This window comes from Eschrichtius robustus, chromosome X, assembly GCF_028021215.1.
Source record: "Eschrichtius robustus isolate mEscRob2 chromosome X, mEscRob2.pri, whole genome shotgun sequence".
Classification (NCBI taxonomy): Eukaryota; Metazoa; Chordata; class Mammalia; order Artiodactyla; family Eschrichtiidae; genus Eschrichtius; species Eschrichtius robustus.
In genome coordinates this window covers 114,267,708-114,287,121 of record NC_090845.1, presented here as the reverse complement: position 1 = coordinate 114,287,121, position 19,414 = coordinate 114,267,708, and the positions used below count along the sequence as shown (strand labels likewise).

Sequence of the window (19,414 nt, the reverse complement as noted above, 5' to 3'; positions counted from 1 at the left end):
TGATACTCCAGGTTACACCACAGGTCAATATACCATACTATGATTTGGAATGGGTGGGGGAATGTGCCTTTCTTTTGTAAAGTGGGGCAAGGGCTGTTCTAAACACAAGCTCATTTTCAGATCAGTTTTTGAGAAGGGTACAAAGAAAGTAAGGGATCTGGAAATTGATTCCCTTAAAATTGCATAGCCCCCTTGGAAAGAACCTATAAAGGTTTGCATACTCTAGTTTGAAGACCAATGGATTAATGCACATCATAATAAATTGACTACTATTTATTAAGCATCAACTACCTACCAAGTACAATGATAAACAGTTTACATATATTATCTTTAATCCTTAACAACCCTATGCAATACATACTGAATTATCTTCATTTTACAAATGAGGAAACTGAGGCTTAAAGCAGTTAAGTGATTTGCCCAAGGTTTTACAGCTGGCAAGTGACAGAGTGGGGATCTGAGCCTAAATCTGACTCAAAGCTCACGCTCTTCTCGTGTCACACTGCATACATCCAACGCTGCCAGACTTCTCTTACCTTTAGCACATCGGTGGGATTGGCTATAGTGGAAGATATCACTCCTGACACTACCCCACATATCATATTAATTAAAAGAGTTTCATCTGTAAAAATGAACAAAAAAAAGAAAGGTCTGCTTGTAAGAGGTACCAGTTTCCGAGAACAGAGTGCTGAGCTATCAGAGAAAGGGAACCATGTCAGAGAACTGACTACAGAAATGAACCACAAAGCTTATGAAAATAAAGAAACTCAAATATTTCTAGGTTCCAAATCAGTACTGAAACATATAAAATTAAAATAAATATTTCTAAAACACCCTGGAATATATCCTATTATTCTGTATAACTGCCAATATTCCATATAAATTCAGAATGTGCTATTTCTCCTTCAATCATTTCAAACATCTAAAGAAAAAAATTTTTAAGTCTTTTTCTGGAGAATCATCAACTCTAAAGACTTAGGAACCGAATGTTAAAGGATAAAATCTTATGTCTAATAGGAAAAAAAATACCTAAATATTAATTTTAATTGGCCGTATTATCTACTAGCCTCTATTTATTGACAGAAGATTTCTGTAGTTAAATGTGAAAAACTAGTCATTTGGAACTAAATCCTCTCAGCTAGAAAAAAGAACAAAGAAACCACAGTGTATATTGTTCTAAAATTCAATCTTCACCACGCCTCCCCACCATAACGAGCCTACAAATTAAAAACTAGGTAAACCCAAGTGAAGAATCTGTGAAAGGAAATTATTTTAGGACTAGAATCCTTCAGGATCCTCAAAGAAGAGGCTCCAGAAAAAGTTGACTTAGACAATAAAGCAATTCAAAGGACATTACTAACCGAAAAGCTCTCCAGCTGTCCCCAACTATGCAACAGCCTCAGGCCTGTAGTAAAATAACCATTTTAGTATAGTATCCAGCTGAAAAAGCTACAGCAGCAAATAGAGAGACATATGGTAATGCTGAATGTGGGTTAAGGTGGCCATATTTTATATATATATAAAACTACTCTATCTGACCAAAGCTTATCAAAACCCACAGCTAGAGGATTCCTTATAGTTGAAGTCCTCTTGTAGATGAGGACAGCATTAATTTTCTGAACAAGTTTGCTCCATGTTCTCTCTGTGATGACCAGAAGCCTTTTTTTGTTTGTTTGATAGGAAAAGGGACAAACTTGAAGAGCAGGTCCCTCTAACCTACACATCACCTCTGCAAGGATTAATCCCAAATCAGTACAAGCTTATTTTGTCCTTGCAATGACTGTTACCCATTCTCAGGCACCCTGTGATGAACACTTCTCATTAAGCATGATTTCAACAATCCCTTTGAGTGTTACCTCAAAAGAGAATGAGGAGTCTTATACTGACCTTCTAAACGTTCTACAAATAATCTCTTCAAGCTCTGGTAAATGCCAATTTTAATGGTGCCATATGATGCCTGTCTTAGTAAAGCAGGAGCAATTCTGCCAGAAAGAAGGAAAGAAAAAGAAAGTCAGTTATACTTAACATGCACTCACAGATCATACATATCTAGACAGCCTACTCACTTCCATCACCCACCTCATTCCATAAAAACAGCAAAATACGCATTTTTTTCAAGCACCCATGGAACATTCATCAAGAGAGCACATCTAGGTCATGAAACAAACCTCAAAAAATTTAAAATAATTGAAATCATATAGAATATGTTCTCTGACCATAATGGAATTAAGCTGGAAATCAATAAGGAAAATCCACAAACACTTGGAAATTAAATGATACTTCTAAACAATCCATGGGTGACATGGGTGTATTTTTTAAATACATAGAATTGAATGAAAAGGAAAATTCAACCTATTAACATATGTGGGATGCAACCAAAGCAGTGCTGAGAGAGAAATTTATAGCACAAAATGCTTACATTAGAAAAGAGGGAAAGTCTCAAAATCAATAATCTAAGTTCCTACCCTCAAGAAACTAGAAAAAAGAAGAGCAAAATGAACCCAAAGCAAGCAGAAGGAAGTAAATAATAAAGAGCATAAATTAATAAACTTGAAAACAGGAAAATAAAGAAAAATCAATGAAACAAAAAGTTATTTTGAAAAAAATCAATAAAGCTAATAAACCTCTAGCAAGGGTCCCAGTAGTAAAAAGAGAAATGTCACCAACAGGAATGAAACGGGGAATAGCACTACAATTCTGCAGTCATTAAAAGAATAATAAAGGGATACTATAAACAACCTTATGCTCATAAATTCAACAACTTAGAAGAAATGGACTAATTCCTTGCAAACTACAAACTACCAAAACTCGATCAAGATGAAATAGATAATCTGAATAATCTCATAATCATTAAAATTTTTTAATTTATAATTTAAAAGTTCCCAAAAAGGAACTCTCCAGGCCCACCCAGATCATTTCACTGGGGGAGTTCTACCAAATATTTAATAAATGAATGCCAATCTTACACAATCTCTTCCAGAAAACAGAAGAGGGAACACTTCCCAACTCATTTTATGAAGCTAGTATTACCCTGCTAACAAAACCAAAAAAACAGTACAGAAAAGGAAAGCTAACTACAAGCCAATATCTCTCATGAACTTAGATGCAAAAATCCTTAACAAAATATCAGCATATCGAATCCAGTAATGTAGAAAAAGTATACACCATTACCCACTTCATAGATTTTTTTTTAAAAAATCAACCTTACTTCCTAGCAGATGCAGATATATCTTCAATCCTATCAAGGAGGTACCAGAGCCAAGATTTCACCCTATTTAAGTTCTGCTATTAAACTGGAGACATTCTCACTCATACCTCCCTTTGAGATTCTTCCAACTGCAGAACTGTACTTTAGCAGTTATAAATAGAAAGACAGCCGCAGCTCAAACAGTTAAGATTTTAAAATGATGACAAAACATGCATATTTCTGACTTTATTGCTTGCTATCTGAAAAAAATAATCTTGTGATCATCTGTGCCAAGAAAAGAACAAGGTGAAACAGATGACCCATGATTCACTTGCTTAAGGACGTAATACTTGATATTTTCCCCCAAGTAAATTATCTTTGAAATTAAGTCTAACAAAAGTTAATAATAAAACTGATATCCATTCTCTGAGCAATAAACTGGTACCCTAGATGCAGGAGTGGACTAGTAAATTGGCAGCAGATAAACAACACACTGGACAACAGATCACCGACTTATGAATAACCAAAAGATGATCCGCCCAAAAAAATGATGGGTCTCCCACTCTCTCATTCTGCATTTTCTATTTAAACTGCCAGAATAGTATTTCTTTAAAGAGGAAAAATTTTTTTACAAGTCAGTATTTGGCAACTCAGGAAGATTATCACAGAAATATATACTGCGAATTGGTGCTGCTATTCACAGTGGCTATGGATGACTCTCAGGAAAACAGGAAAAAGCCAATGCTGCAAAGAGATATCCATTTTAAAATGTATCACTTATAGCCAAATGAACACAAAATCCAAAGCTCAAGATTTACAAGCAAGTGAAATATAAACTGGCACATCAATATTGAATTATAAGTTGAAATGGTGAATATAAAGGGCACAAACTATCAGACAGCTGAAATACATGGCTTCTCCAAAAAGTATTTCTATTTGTGACGTAAGGAAAGAGTCCAGTCTCACCCTGAATACAGAGCCAATACACCTTCTTCCTTATAGATTCGGAACAAGGCATGAAACATTCCTCGGTATTTTATCTCTTTGAAGCGGACATCAATACTTTGGCCTTGAACCTGAAGTCGCGTTTTGGTCAGGTCCACAGGGAAAGTTCCTGTGAAGGAACACACTCATTTATAAGTTTTTCCAAAGAATCACAGTTAAATTTTGGATGAATTTAAGCCAATGGTAATTTTTAAAACATGAGACAAAGTTCTTTTTCTAACACCTAGGTCTCTACTTAAATATCACTATCAGAGGACAAGAGTTGTATCTGATAAAGTGAAATGTACTATATCTAGGCAGCAGGATTTGACCCACAGTATAACTGTGGTTATAATATAATGTGGATATAATAAAGTGCTTTAGGATAGTTCTAATACACTATAAATGCAAAATACTTAAATGTTTTAATTTCATCTGTTAACATACAATCTGGCATTTATCTGTCTCTTCCTTCTGCCCCCTCCCACCTCAAGTCTCCCTACTTCTCCCTCATAAAATTTCCCCAAATCTTCACCAAGAAGATAGGAGAGCATGGGATTGCTGCTCCACATACTCTTAAATACTATTACAAAGTTTTGTGGGTTTTTTCTTTTATCTGTCTATGAGAAATAGTTTTCTAGTATTATGAAAGATAATGGCAAAGTCCTATTTGGCCTACTCATCTGGGTTCCTCAGGTAATTCAGGACTAACACCAGCACAGTGCTTAGTGGGAAAATTTCTTTAACCAAACTTCTTTCTCTTATTATATCAACACACAGAAGTGGTCATTATATTGGCAAAATATATTTCAAAGACTATTTCAAGGTCTAAAACTAACAAGATGTTTATGCAGCTCTGGTCACTGATGACCTTGATATCATAACACCAGACAATATGCCAAGAAAGTCAATAAAAACTAGTGAATTGGGGTCACTTATGAACAGTTTAGGAAAGAAAATTTGGAAGATGAAAAAACACAATCTAAAAGTATTTCAAAATTAAAATCAAATAGAGAAGAATCTGGTTTGATCTTGGTCAATTTTCTTCTAAAATGGGAAAGAGGTTTGAAAAAAGGAAGTCTGAATACTTACTAAGAAATTTATAAACAACTGAGCACAAAGAAAGGCCACTTGTATAAGAATGTAACAGAAACCCCTATCTTATCTAACTCCCTCTATATTTTCATGTACGTTTCTTAAGCCTAGCAAATTAACAAATCATTAAACTATCAAAACAGCTTCCCAAAATTGACTTTTCTTAACTTCACTTGCCATACCGTTTGTAGTACTTTTTTTTTAAGGTGTATATCTTTTTTTAACATCTTTATTGGAGTATAATTGCTTTACAATGGTGTGTTAGTTTCTGCTGTATAACAAAGTGAATCAGCTATACGTATACATACATTCCCCATATCCCTTCCCTCTTGCGTCTCCCTCCCACCTTCCCTATCCCACCCCTCTAGGTGGACACAAAGCACCGAGCTGATCTCCCTGTGCTATGCAGCTGCTTCCCACTAGCTATCTATTTGACATTTGGTAGTGTATATATGTCCATGCCACTCTCTCACTTCATCCCAGCTTACACTTCCCCCTCCCCATGTCAAGTCCATTCTCTACGTCTGCGTCTTTATTCCTGTCCTGCCCCTAGGTTCATCAGAACCATTTTTTTTTTTTAGATTCCATATATAAAGAAAATATTACTTGATAGCTTTGAGACAACAGTTTGTAAAACAAATAGGGCGGGACTTCCCTGATGGTCCAGTGGTTGAGACTCTGCGCTCCCAGTGCAGGGGGCCCAGGTTCGATCCCTGGTCAGGGAACTAGATCCTGCATGCCGCAACTAAAAGATCCTGCATGCCACAACTAAAGATCCCACATGCCGTACAAAGATCCAGCACGCAGCAACGAAGGTCCTGCGTGCTCCAACGAAGGCCCGGTGCAGCCAAATAAATAAATAAATATATTTTTTTAAAAGTACATTACTTTCTTATGATAAATTTTTTTTAAAAAATAGGGCAAGCTTCTTTTTGCTTCTTCTCTAGTTTTTACCAAAAATAACGCTACCATATCTATACCCTAAGGAGCAGGTTTCTCAGTTTTCACATTCTTACCAAACTCAGCAACAATAGAGGCAAGGCCGCCATATACGAAGGGTTTCCAATTCAGACCAGACATCTCATGGCTTACAGTGGCACTTTTCTGGTGCTAAAAATAAACACAAATCAGAACAAGGCACAAGAGTGAGGAGCATCTGTTAGTGTATGATCACATAATTTATATCAACAAAATTTGCAAATAAAACAAATGTAGAGAAAAAACCCTACGAATTGGAATGACAAAAAATGAAGGCTCCTGTTTTATGTGATGGGTGATCATGAATGTGTTCTTTACTGCCATTCTGTAGAGGTAAGTGTGCGATTCACTCAAATATCAACCTGTGCCCTTCACGTTCTCTAGTTTCTTTAATGTTATTCCCATCCCCACCCAAAGAATTGGTTTCATTCCATCCAGCACACCCAACTTAGACATTCAACTAGACAATTACAAGTGAAGGAGCCTGGACTTTAAATTATATAGGCTGAGGCATCTCATAAAAGCAGTTCATGGTATTCAGTTAGCTTGATTCAGGTGCAAGGCAGACTGACACCACTACCCTCTCATATTCTTAGTCCTCTCATCTCTCCACTAAATTTTAGGGTTTTAGTTCATCTAGCTACTTTCCAGCTACACACAACCTCCCCCCACTAGGCCCAGGGTAAGTTAGGCACATTTTCACCTTCCTTCTGGTTCCCAGAGGAATGACGGCAATATGGATGATGTCTCTCCTCTCTCTGACATTCAACATACATCCATCTAGTGAATCTCCTTTTCCCTGGCCTTTTAAAGCACATATATACAAATATTGTTTTTCTTTGATGTTTGGGTTCTTTAACAATGTATACTACTCCCCATTCCCCTTACCTCCTTCCCCATCCCGCCCCCATTAGACCTGTCACCCTCAATCTTTTCAGCCTTTTTTTCCAGCCACCCCCAGCTATTTCTCTCTTGGATTTTATTTTTTCCACAGTTCTGCCTTCTAAATCAGTGGTTTTCAAATTTCAATGTGCACCAGAATCATCTAGAAGGCAGATTAAAACATTGACTGCTGGGCCTTACCCTCAGAGTTTTTGATTGGTGGTCTGGGTCTGGCGTGAGAATTTGCAAATTTGCAAATAATGCTGATGCTTCCACGCTTTAAGAACTACTCCTCTAGGCATTGCCTACTAAATCCTGGTCCAGCTGGAAGCAATCTATTTTCTGAGGATGGATTCTCAGATTTCTTTTAAATATTCCTTTTTCAGATCTTCATGGTATGCATACTATTGAATTTCAAAAGCAACTTCAAGTGGTTTACAGTCAGGAATGAAGACTCTAAAGTCAGACTTGCCTAGGTTTAAATCCTGACACCACCACTTATTAGTTCTGTGACCGTGGGCAAGTTATTTAACCACTGTGTGCCTGAGTTTTCTGAACTGTAAAATGGGAATAATAATAAATACTATATTATAGGGTTGTTGTGAAAATTAAATAATATACGTAAAACACTTAGAAAAGTACCCGGCACCTAGTTCAACTATTAGCTATTATCATTATTACATTTTTGAATAGTTAAGTACTCATATATACATTTTAACAGATAATACTTACTGCCTACCTCCCCTACTGCCCAATCTGGGGTTAGCACCATTGAATCACAGTCTCTTTTTAGGGGAGACAAGGTTTTGTTTTGTTTCCACATAAGGAATTCTCTGTAACTAAGCACAGAAGAACAATTTTCCAGAGAGGATAGCTAACATGCAGACAAATGTTTTAGAGGCCACAAAAATAATTATGGAAACTTCCTTTCAAACATAGCATGATCAGTCAGTCCATCTGACAGAGTCTGCAATAGACAACTCTTTTGGAGGAAAACTGTTGAAAATAATTCTAAAAAGCAAAGTAAGAATAAGCAATTCAATTATCAGCTGCAGCTTGAGATAAGTCTTGAGTACTAAATACTACCTTATCAACATTTTCAGCTATGCCCGTATTTTAAGATTACAATTGATAGCAAAACATGACACAAATGATGAGAGGGTAGGCATGGAAAAGCAAGGACCATGGCATACCCCTTCTATAAGATGGGGAAAGGGGGAATGCCCTTTCCATTCACCAATTTAGAGATTGCCCAAAACAGTCAAACATTTCAAATGGCTGCTATACTTGTCTCCAACACGTTCTCTTTGTAACGTCTTTCAACTCTTTTCATCACAGAAGAAGCCTGACTTGACAACGTGCTACCCAGCCTTTTAATAAAGAAGATGTGCTCAGGGTTCAGGGAGCAATAATAAAGCAATTAAAGGCAGGGGGCAAAGCCACAGCAGGGGACCAGAAAGACCAGTCACAATCTCAGGTCCGTTAGCCCAGTGGTTCTTTAATGAAATGTTCATGATTCTGGGTTGAACTAAAGAAAATAAGGGCACCTAGTGCCTTTCTTTTCAGCTAAATGTATTTAATGTAAAGGACTATTAGAAGATCATGTTCTTCCTACTCCTGGAGCATTTTTTAAAAATCACCTTTCTTGTATGAAATGTATTAGTAGTTGGCAGCTGATTTTGTTTAGTGTTCTTATTTGGCAAAATAAGACTGGCTACTGGCTACCCTACTTTGTGCTCTCTCCCCACACTTTCATTTAAATTTTATTGGTCCATGAAATCTAAAACTCTGGGACCACTGCCACCTTCCCACCCCCATCTCATAGTAAAATACCTTTCCCTCCAATATCAGGAAAGAATCTTGTTATGAAGAAATCCTGTATCATCTTTGATTAGGTCTGATTTTAGACATTCCTTCCTCATACTGAGCCAAAAGTCTGCCTTCCCCTAGTTTTCACTCATATTTTCGAGGCAATATGAACAATTTATTCTTTTTCCCTAGGGGAGTCCTTCAAATATTTAAAGACAGCTATCATGTTCTACATCTTATTTTTTTAAGCTAAATATCTACAATCATTTTTGTCATTCTCTATATTACACTTCAATTACTACAGCTGAAAATTGCAGTCACTTTTGTGGGGGCCATATCACACTACTGAATCATTCAAATGTCAGCTAAAACCTTTTACATAATGCTGTATATACGCATGCATGTTATGTCATACCTATTCCACAGCTGTATAATGCTCTTTTGAGCCTTCATTTATCCCTTCTATATCTTAAATCTCAGGCATACAAATAATGACTAGGATGAGGTTTATCTTCCGGTTGCCCCATGTTATTTTCTCTCTTAACTAGGTAAGATCCCTGAAGGCCGACACCATGTCTCACAGTACTTTTTATAACCCCTACAATAGCTGGCACAGAACTGGGTACACGCCCATTATTGATAAATACTTGGTTGGTTCCAGTGTGATGTCCTTTATGCATGTATACAGCCTGTATGTAAAAGGTTACAGGGAAATTTTGAAAGTTAACTTACTGGACCTGACCAATGCTACACACTGTACACGACACTTTGCTGATCCTCAGAGATTCTCTCCCTACTAATTCTCTCCCCTGGCTTTTGTTGCAGAGAATTACTTGTGTAAAATACTCCAAGCACTCTAAAAATGATTTTGACTTGTGGGGGCTATCCCCAGATATGGGTAAAAGAAAAGAGTCATATCTGAGTTGAAATAGAAATATAGTACCTTAAATATTTTTATCGTGTTAAGAAGCCAATGAAAAATGCCTTCAAAATGCAGACACGAAAAAAAAAATGCAGACACGTATTCTGAAGCCTGACTAAGGGAAACCTTATAGCCTAAAGAGTGAGAAGAATATCTAGAACACAAATTACATAACCCTGTTACACTACTCCAAAGATCTGGTCAGAAAAATGCAGGTGCCTTTCTTGCTTTCTCTTTTAAGGAAGAGTAGGCGTTAGAGATTCTCAGATTCAGGAGGTAATAATGGAGAGTCAAGCAAATGTTTATTGAAGGCATACTAAATGCCCAAATGTGCTACGGGTATAAACATGATGTTTAAAACACACACACACACACACACACACACATACGTTCTAACACCATGACAATATTTATGTTTCCTGGATAATTAAGGAGATGGGTGTGGGGATAAAAGTTGTATGAAATACAGTTCTTGCCTTTCAAGAGCTTATAAACTGGTTGAAGAAATCAGAGTAGTTCATTAAAGAAAAAAATAAGTGCTAAACTATGTAGCACAAACTATAAGAGCAGGAGAAGCATGGAAAAGGAGACAATCCGCGTGGGCTTGAATAACTTGAAAAGGCTTATGGAGATGAGAGAACTTAAAGTGGGCCTTGACAGAGGGCAGGTAGAATCTCAACAGGTACAGGTAAGGAGAGGGTGTGGGGAGGAGAACAGGATGGATAGATACAAACGTGGGGAAAAACACAGCATATGGAGGCAAGCATCAGTACGGTTTGTTTTCAGAAGGAAGAGTGCAATCTAACTGGAACAGAGAATTATTTTATCTGACTGAAACAATATCAGACGAAAAGTATGATAAGGAACAGGTTAAGTTGAAAGTCCTGAAACCAAAGTGTGTGTGGCAGGGTGGGAGGGATACTGTAAATTTTTGAATAGGGAAGTGACTTGAGGAAATCTACCACATTTAGTTAGCCTACTAGGGCTGCAGCCAACCAGTGGATTACAAACAGGAGAGGCAGGGAAACTAGCTTAGGATGGTGTGAAGTAAAGCAGACAAGATGTTTATTGGCAGTGAGGTTAGAGATAAACTTCTAAAATAGAGACACAAAGGAACTTGATGATGTAGGGAATGAAGGCGAGGGAAGAGTTCAAGATGACTTGAAGCATCCCCAGCCTGAAAAAACCAAGGAAACACTGACAGAACACTACAAATGTCCCTGCTGTTACCTTGTCTGAGAAACTAATTCATGTTAACAATGGCTGTCATCCCAATTAGTTAGCTGAACTGCATTTTAATAGATGCCTTCAATGCCTTGGACCTCAAGGAGTGGCAGGGGGTAGAAACTGAAGGGGAGCATCTTTCAACAGCATCCGTCACACTAATACAATGGAGGTGTTTGCTTACTCCGCTTACAATCACGGCCGCCGTTGCAAACTTCACCCTTAGAAAAATTAGGATTATTCCGGGAAAGATACCCATTCACCCTCTGGGTAGCAGGATCTTGCCAGTTCCTCAGCTGTCAGAGCGAGTTCGTGGAGAGAAGGGAGGCGCCTGAAGGAGGCGGCCTCCCTGGGGGGTCGAGGAAGCAGGGTTCAATCGAAGAAGAAGTAAAACCACCGATGCCAGAAGAGTGAAAGACAGGGAAGGGACTCAGCTGAGGGGAGAGAGAGACCAAAGGACCGTTAAGCCCCTCCCAGGCCGGGAACCAGGCCAGCCCGGCCCCGCGCGGCCTGGCGCGGCCCAGCCCCGCTCCCCAGCCTGGAAGCCCAGGAGCTCCCCCTCACCTGCTCGGGCTCATCGGACGACTGGGAAGCCGAGGCTCCCACAGTCGGAAGCGCCACTGCAACGCCAACCCGGAAGTATTGTTACCAACGGAAGTAACCAAGTCGTCGCCTCGGCAACGGTGGTACAGCCATTCCAGCTCCGTCTGCCTGCCAATGCAGGGGACGCGGGTTCGAGCCCTGGTCTGGGAAGATCCCACGTGACGCGGAGCAACTGGGCCCGTGAGCCACAGTTGCTGAGCCTGCGCGTCTGGAGCCTGTGCTCCGCAACAAGAGAGGCCACGATAATGAGAGGTCCGCGCACCGCGATGAAGAGTGGCCCCCACTTGCCACAACTAGAGAAAGCCCTCGCACAGAAACGAAGACCCAACACAGCCATAAATAAATAAGTAAATAAACTCAAAAGTTAAAAAAAAAAAAAAGCTTGTAAACTCAGTGATCAAAAGACAGGCAACTCATTTTTTTAATGGGAAAAATACTTGAAAGACACTTCATAAAAGAGTCGATCCAAATGACCAATAAGCATATGAAAAAGTGCTGAACATTATTAGTCATCTAGAAAATTACAATTAAAATCACACTGCACACCCACCAGCATGGCTGAAGTTAAAAGGACTGTCAAAACAAGAGGTTTGGTGGAAAGCATTTCAAATTCTCATACACTGCTGGTGGGAGGACCTATTAGTTCTCTATTGCTGTGTTAAAAAAAAATTGCCACAAATTTAGTGGCTTAAAACATCACACATTTACTGTCTCTTAGTTTCTGCAGGTCAGGAGTTCCAGGCGTGACTTGACTGGGTCCTCGGGCTCTGAGTCTCACAAGATTGCAATCAATGTGTCAGCCAGACTGTGTTTTTATTTTGAGACTTGACTGGGGAAGAATTCACTTCCAAGCTCACTCAGGTTGTTGCAGAATTCACTTCTATGCAGTTGTACCACAAGGGCTTCGGTTTCTTGCTGACTGTTGGCCAGAGGCCACTCTCAGCCCCTGAAGCAGTCCCCAGTTTCCCACGATGCGGCCCTCTCCATAGGCAGTTCACAGTACGGCCACTTGCTCCTTCCAGGCCAGCAGGAGACAAGATCCTAAGATGTGGTTTTATCCACGCAGAATATAGTGGGACTATTATTTTCTGTGATAAAGGACTATACCTATTTTTTGAAAGTACAATAGCTTCATTTTTCTGATTATAAAAAAGTACATAGTCATTATAAAACATTTGAACTATATACAAAAGTGGAAAGAAGCTATAAATTACCTGAAAGCCAAACATCCAAAGACTACCCCTCTTAACAGTGTGGAGCACCTCCTCCTAGTCCTTTTTCTATGCCTACACACGTACTTATACTGTCATTCTTGTGATTTGCATGTTCCTGTCACAAGTTCCTGCAGGGTGGCCTCGTGCTAAAGTCAGTGTTTCCAGCTACCTCTAATTTATGGTCCCTCTATATTTGCCCGATTTTAAAAGTCCCCAGTTTTAAAAGTTATGCCTCTTTATGGAGGAAAAAGGAAAATACAAAAACATATATTACAAAAGAAGTAAAAATAAGATGTAAACGTCATCCCCACTACCCAGATACCGGCGTTAACATTTCTATGTGTTTCTTTCTAGTCTTTCCGTCTTTTCTATTACTGTATACATGCCACATAAACCTTGCCTTACCTCCAGCCTCCTTGTAGACCTTGCTCTCTCACTCACCGCCACATTGCTGATCCTGGAGAGCCAACTTCTCCCTTTCTTATTAGCTTCATGTTCTTTCCAGGCTACCAAAGCAAGAAAATCCTCTTCTAACCCTGTGACACCCTCTAGATATTGCCCGATCACCTTCCATTCATAGCCGTTTTAAAAAATTTAACATTTTACTTAACCCAATATAAGCAAAATAATATCATTTCAGAACGTAATCAACATAAAAAGTATTAATGAGATGTTTTATAGTTTCTTTTTATACTAAGTTCTTGTATATTTTACACTCACAACTCATCTCAGACTAGATACATTTCAAATACTCAATAGTCACGTGTGGCAATCTGACCACCGCACTGGACAGCAGAGATCTAACTTTATGCTCCACCTGATAGATTATCATGTACCTCCTCCAGCATCCACCCACTCCAAAGAATCATCTAGCTCACTTGGCTGCATCAACATCACCTGATGTTGTTAGAAATGCAGAATTTCAGGCCCCACAAAAGACCTGTTTAAATTAGAACCTGCATTCTAACACTATCCCCAGGTGATTCATTTGCATACAAAACTTAAGAAGTCTGTTCTACCTCCTGTTAAACACTTCCAGTAGCGTGAAACTCACTATCTCATCCACAAGGAAGCCCTTTCCATCTTTAAATGGTTCCAGTTATTAGAAATACATTTGTCCTTCCTTTATTGAGGATTCCCTACAAGCCCAGCATTATGCTAAGCACTTCACATGAATTACCTCATTTAAGCCCAGCACTCTATGCGATAGTCTAATTTTGTCTCCTTTTGTCATTGCTGCTGCTGTTGTTGTTATTTATGGTAAAATATATATAACATAAGTTAACCTTTTAACCATTTTTAAGTGTACAATTCAGTGGCATTAAGTACATTCACAATGTTGTGCAACCACCACCACTATCCATTTCCAGAACTTTCCATTATCCCAAACAGAAGCTCATTAAACAATCACTTCCCCTTCTCCTCTCCCTGCAGCCCCTAATTACCACTATTCTTTCTGTCTCTCTGAATTCGACTATTCTAGATACGTCATATAAGTGAAACCATACAATATTTGTCCTTTTGTGTCTGGTTTATTTCATTTAGCATAATGGTTTCAATGTTAATCCATGTTGTACCCTATATCAGAAATTCCTTCCTTCGTACAATAATTATTCCATTGTATGTATGTACCACATATTGTTTATCCATTCATCTGTTGATGGACATTTGGGTTGTTTCCACCTTTTGGTTACTGTGAATAATGTTGCTTTGAACATTGGTGTACAACAATCTGTTTGACTCCTTGCTTTGAATTCTATTGGGTATACACTTAGGAGTGGAATTGCTGGGCCATATGGTGATTCTATAATTAACTTTTTAAGGAACCGCCAAACTGTTTTCCACAGCAGCTGCATCATTTTGTCATAGCCTTTTAAAAAATAAGAACAGTTATTGTGGCTAAATTTCTGATCAGAACATTTTAAAAACATGCTCTTTTAAGAAAACTGGAGTATAGAGACAAAGAAGATTTTTGTAAAAACCTCTAATCCCATTATCCCATAAAACTCTTCACATACTGATAACATTCTTCCAGGATTTCTTTTTATGACAATTATTTCTTAAAATAAAGGTTTTGTTTGTTACCATGGAATTCTAAACATGCTTTTGAAGGAATAATATCTTAGAGATATACTTGTCTTAAATATATACCATTTTTCAAATAATATGCAGCCATCAGAAATTATGTTTATGAGAACTATGTAATAATAATAATAAACTCTACCTTCTATTGACTACCATATTCCACAAACCTTTCACATGCTGACTCTATTCCTTACAACAACCCTGTTTAGACTTTACCACTGATGGGCCAGATTTCACCAGCTGTGTGGTCTTGGATAAGTACCCACCCTCCCTGTTCCTAAGTTTCCTCCCCTGTGAAAACAACACTACTGCTAGCACCCACCTCCTGAGTTACTGAGCATTCAAATGTGATGATCCACAAAAGGCATTTGGAACAGAGCCTGGCGCACCACAAGCATTCCAGACATGTCTTTTCACCAAGTAAATTCCAGGTCCCCTGAAAATTTAAACATGAAAAAGAAAATCAAACCATGACAGTACTAGAAGAAAACGCAAGTGAACATTTTTATAATCCTGGGCTGAGGAAGACCTTCTAAGCATGTTATCAGAGGCAGAGACAATAAAAGCAAAGGATTATTAGAACTTACCTCACAATAAAAATCATTTCTGAATGGCAGAAAACACCAAAAAGTTAGAAGATGAGCAATAATTTGGGGAAAAGTTATAACAAATTTGACAGACTAAAAGCTCTTTAATATACAATGAGCTTCATAACTTAAAAAAATACAAACACTTCAAGATATTTTCCTAGAAAAATAGGTAAAAGGTATAAACAACAAAGCAAGACAGTCTGATGTGGCCAATTTATCTGTGGGGACATTTTGATGAGCCCTATTGACACAGCTGCTCCAATGCAGCCACTGTTTCCCACTGTGTCCCATCCCAAGGCACAGTGCACTCTCCCAGCCTGCCCTCTCTCCTCACCTCCAGTCCAGAGGACTTTCACTTTCCACCTTAGTCCTTTCTGCATTGCTTACATTTTCTTTTACAAAACTGTTACTTGTAATCAGAAAAAAATGAAAAGAAAAAAAAGCCAAATCATCTTTATAAAAGAGATTTTATGGTATTAAATATATTTGCATACTCAAATCCTGAAAGTTAAGAATTTCATTGAGCAATTTTCCTCTATAGTCTGGAGCTGAGGATTAGGAATCTTGTGTTCCAAATGCCTTCCTTCCCTATATCTATATCTATGAGATATATATATATATATATATATATATACATATATACATATACATCTAGATAGATAGATGTCTATATCTATATCAGATTCATTCATTCATTCACTGATAGGTACCTACAGGCACCTACTGTGTGCCAGGCACTGTGCTGGGCATGGGGATCTAGCAGTGAACTAGAAACATTCCCTGCCTCCATGGAGCAGAGTCTGGTTGGGGGAGGAGCAGGCAAAAAGGAAGTAAATATTCAGGTTAATAACATTGTCGAGTGTGAAGAATAATGAAGCAGGGAAAGAACACAAAGAATGGCAGGGGCTGCTGTTTTACATTAAATGGTCAGGAAGGTCTCTCTAATGAGGTGATATTTGAGGAGAGGTGTGAAGGAGGTGAGGGAGTGAGCTATAAGGATCTCTGAGAACGTTCCAGGCAAAGAGAACGGCAACAGCAAAGGTCCCTAAGCAGGAGTGACCCTGGTGTGTTTGAGGAACATCAAGTTCACCAGGGTGGCTGGAGCAGAGGGATGAAGGGGGACAGCAGTTGGAGATGAGGTCAGAAAGGTAACAGGGGTCGGGGAGACCAGGTAGGACTGTAACATCCTGGTAAAGACTTTGGATTTTATTCGAAGAGTCTGGGAGAGTTGACGTTATCAGGAAAAAGCAAGACTACAAAAAAGCAGAGGTGTCTATTCTTTACATTTTTAAATGAAAAAGAGAGTAATTTCCATTAAAACAAATGGCTCCTGGTTATTTGTGATTACAGACTAAATGGTGCCCAATCCCTAACCATCTTTCACTGCCCCATGACTGAGACCTGTGCCTCAAATTGGCAGGAGTTACCAATAGGGAAATCTCATGTTTGGGTGTTATGAAGAAAGAGTTCACACAGCAGGCTTGGTGACTTACTCCTTGCATGTCTCCAAGAGAACCATGATTGACCCCTAGCCAATCACTAAGCCTTCACTGCTACAAGAAATCGAAAGGGAAATTAGAAAATATTTTGAACTAAATGAAAAATGAAAACAACAAAACCTGTGGGATGCAGCTCAAGCAGTATTTATAGCACAAAATCCCTATATAGGAAAAGAAGAAAGGCCTCAAATCAATGACCCTAACTTTGATCTTAGGAAACTAGAAAAATAAGAACAAATTAAATTCAGAGTAAGCAGAAGAAGGGACATAATAAAGTTAAGGGCAGAAATCAGGGAAATAGAAAATAGAGAAAAATCAATGAACCAAAAGCTGGTTCTTTGAGAAGATCAATAAAACGTATACACCTGTATCCAGACTGATAAGGAAAAAAGAGAGAAGACATAAATTACCAATATCAGAAATGAGAGACATGTCCTCCAGACAGTAAAACAATAATAAGGAAATATTATGAAAAACAAGAAATAAAGAAAATTTAGATAAATTGAACTTCATCAGAATTTTAAAAAATTTGTGCCTTAAAGGACACTACCAAAAAAGTGAAAAAATAACTCACAGAAAGGGAGAAAATATTTGCAAGTCATATATCTGATAACAGGTTAGTATCTAGACAAAGAACTCTCACAAGTCAATAAAATTTAAATAATCCAATTAAAAAGTGTATATCACCAGGGCAGGAGAAGGACATTATATTGATATGATTATTAAAAGGGGGATAAATTTTACAAGAGGACATATAATACTAAACATTTACACACCTAATAACAGAGCTTCAAAAGACATGAAGCAAAACCGGAATTGAAATAAAAAATAAACAAAAACAGACAGAGATTTCAACACACCTGTCAATAATTGATAGTGAAAGTAGACAGAAAATCAGTAAGGCTATAGAAGAGTTAACACTATATCAAGTTGACCTAACTGGCTTTTATAAAACATTCCAATCAACAACAGATACATTCTTTTCATGGCCAGGGAACATTCACCAGAATAGACCATTTTCTGGGCCATAAAACAATTCACAACACATTTAAAAGTATTAAAATTAATACACATTACTATATATAAAATAGATAACTAATAAGAACCTACTGTATAGCTCAGGGATCTCTACTCAATACCCTGTAATGACCTATATGGGGATAGAATCTAAAAAAGAGTGGATATGTGTATATGTATAACTGATTCACTTTGCTGTACAGCGGAAACTAACACAACATTGTAAATCAACTATACTCCAATAAGGGACTTCCCTGGCAATCCAGTGGTTAAGACTTCGCCTTCTAATGCAGGGTTGCTTGTTGGATCCCTGGTTGGGGATCTAAGATCCCACATGCCTTGTGGCCAAAAAACCAAAACATGCGTACTCGCATCGGCAGCACATATACTAAAATTGGAACGATACAGAGAAGATTAGCATGGCCCCTGCGCAAGGATGACACGCAAATTCGTGAAGCGTTCCATATTTTTTATTTAAATACAGTTGCCATTACCTCTGCTAAATTAAAAATTGATGTAATTTCAAATGATTTTCACATTTTGAAAAATGAGAATAAAATGTTTCTGATAATTCCTAAAATACTAATACTTTTTGGACAAATGAAAAAAAAAAACCAAACCAAAACATGCAACAGAAGCAATATTGTAAATTCAATAAAGACTTTAAAAATAGTCCACATCAAAAAAATCTTAAAGAGAAAAAACTATACTCCAATAAAAATTAATTTTAAAGAACAAAATAAAGACATAAAAAGCCTAACAAAAATTTTTAAATTATTAAAATTATACAAAGTATGTTCTCTGAACACAATGAAATTAAATTAGATTTTATTAGATTAAAGATTAAAGTAGATCAGTAAAAGAAAAATCTCTGGAAAACCCCCAAGTATTTGAAATCTGAATAACACACTTCTAAATAACACATGTCAAGAAAGACATCAAAAAGGAACGAAAGGGAAATTATAAAGCATTTTGAACTGGATAAAATGAAGACATAGATAACTAGACTTACTGTGGTGAATATTTTACAATATATACAATATCAAATCATTATGCTGTACACCTGAAACTAGTATGTTATATGGCAATTACACCTCAATAAAAAATAAATAAAAATTCTACTGCTAAAAAGAAAATGAAAACATAGAAAAATTTATGGGATGCAGCTAAAGTGATGGTTAGAAGAAAGTTTATAGCACTAAATGCCTATATTAGAAAACATTAAGGATCTGGAAAAAATGACCTCAGCTTTCACACTAAGAAATTAAAAGACAGGGACTTCCCTGGTGGTGCAGTGGTTAAGAATCTGCCTGCCAGTGCAGGGG

General features: G+C 37.7%; 1 protein-coding gene and 1 non-coding gene across 3 annotated transcripts in view; one reads left to right on the top strand and one right to left on the bottom strand.

Moving 5' to 3' along the window:
- The window catches only part of SLC25A14 (solute carrier family 25 member 14), a 34,735-nt gene extending 22,987 nt beyond the window's left edge, over nt 1–11,748 (bottom strand). Inside the window, exons 1-5 of one of the 2 annotated variants that reach the window (XM_068533093.1) lie at nt 11,646–11,748; nt 6,283–6,376; nt 4,154–4,301; nt 1,888–1,982; nt 537–622 (exon numbers count right to left, since the gene is read on the bottom strand). In XM_068533093.1, the coding sequence (XP_068389194.1) occupies nt 537–622; nt 1,888–1,982; nt 4,154–4,301; nt 6,283–6,346 (393 nt within the window). In that variant the 5' untranslated portion in view covers nt 6,347–6,376; nt 11,646–11,748. Of the gene's footprint in view, nt 1–536; nt 623–1,361; nt 1,406–1,887; nt 1,983–4,153; nt 4,302–6,282; nt 6,377–11,645 lie in introns of both variants that reach the window. The other variant, XM_068533094.1, reaches the window with a different exon arrangement.
- Nucleotides 11,749–18,453: 6,705 nt separating this feature from the next.
- On the top strand, nt 18,454–18,560 carry LOC137757546 (U6 spliceosomal RNA). Its single transcript, XR_011072387.1, has one exon. It is a non-coding gene; the product is annotated as a U6 spliceosomal RNA (small nuclear RNA).
- Nucleotides 18,561–19,414: the final 854 nt, after the last annotated feature.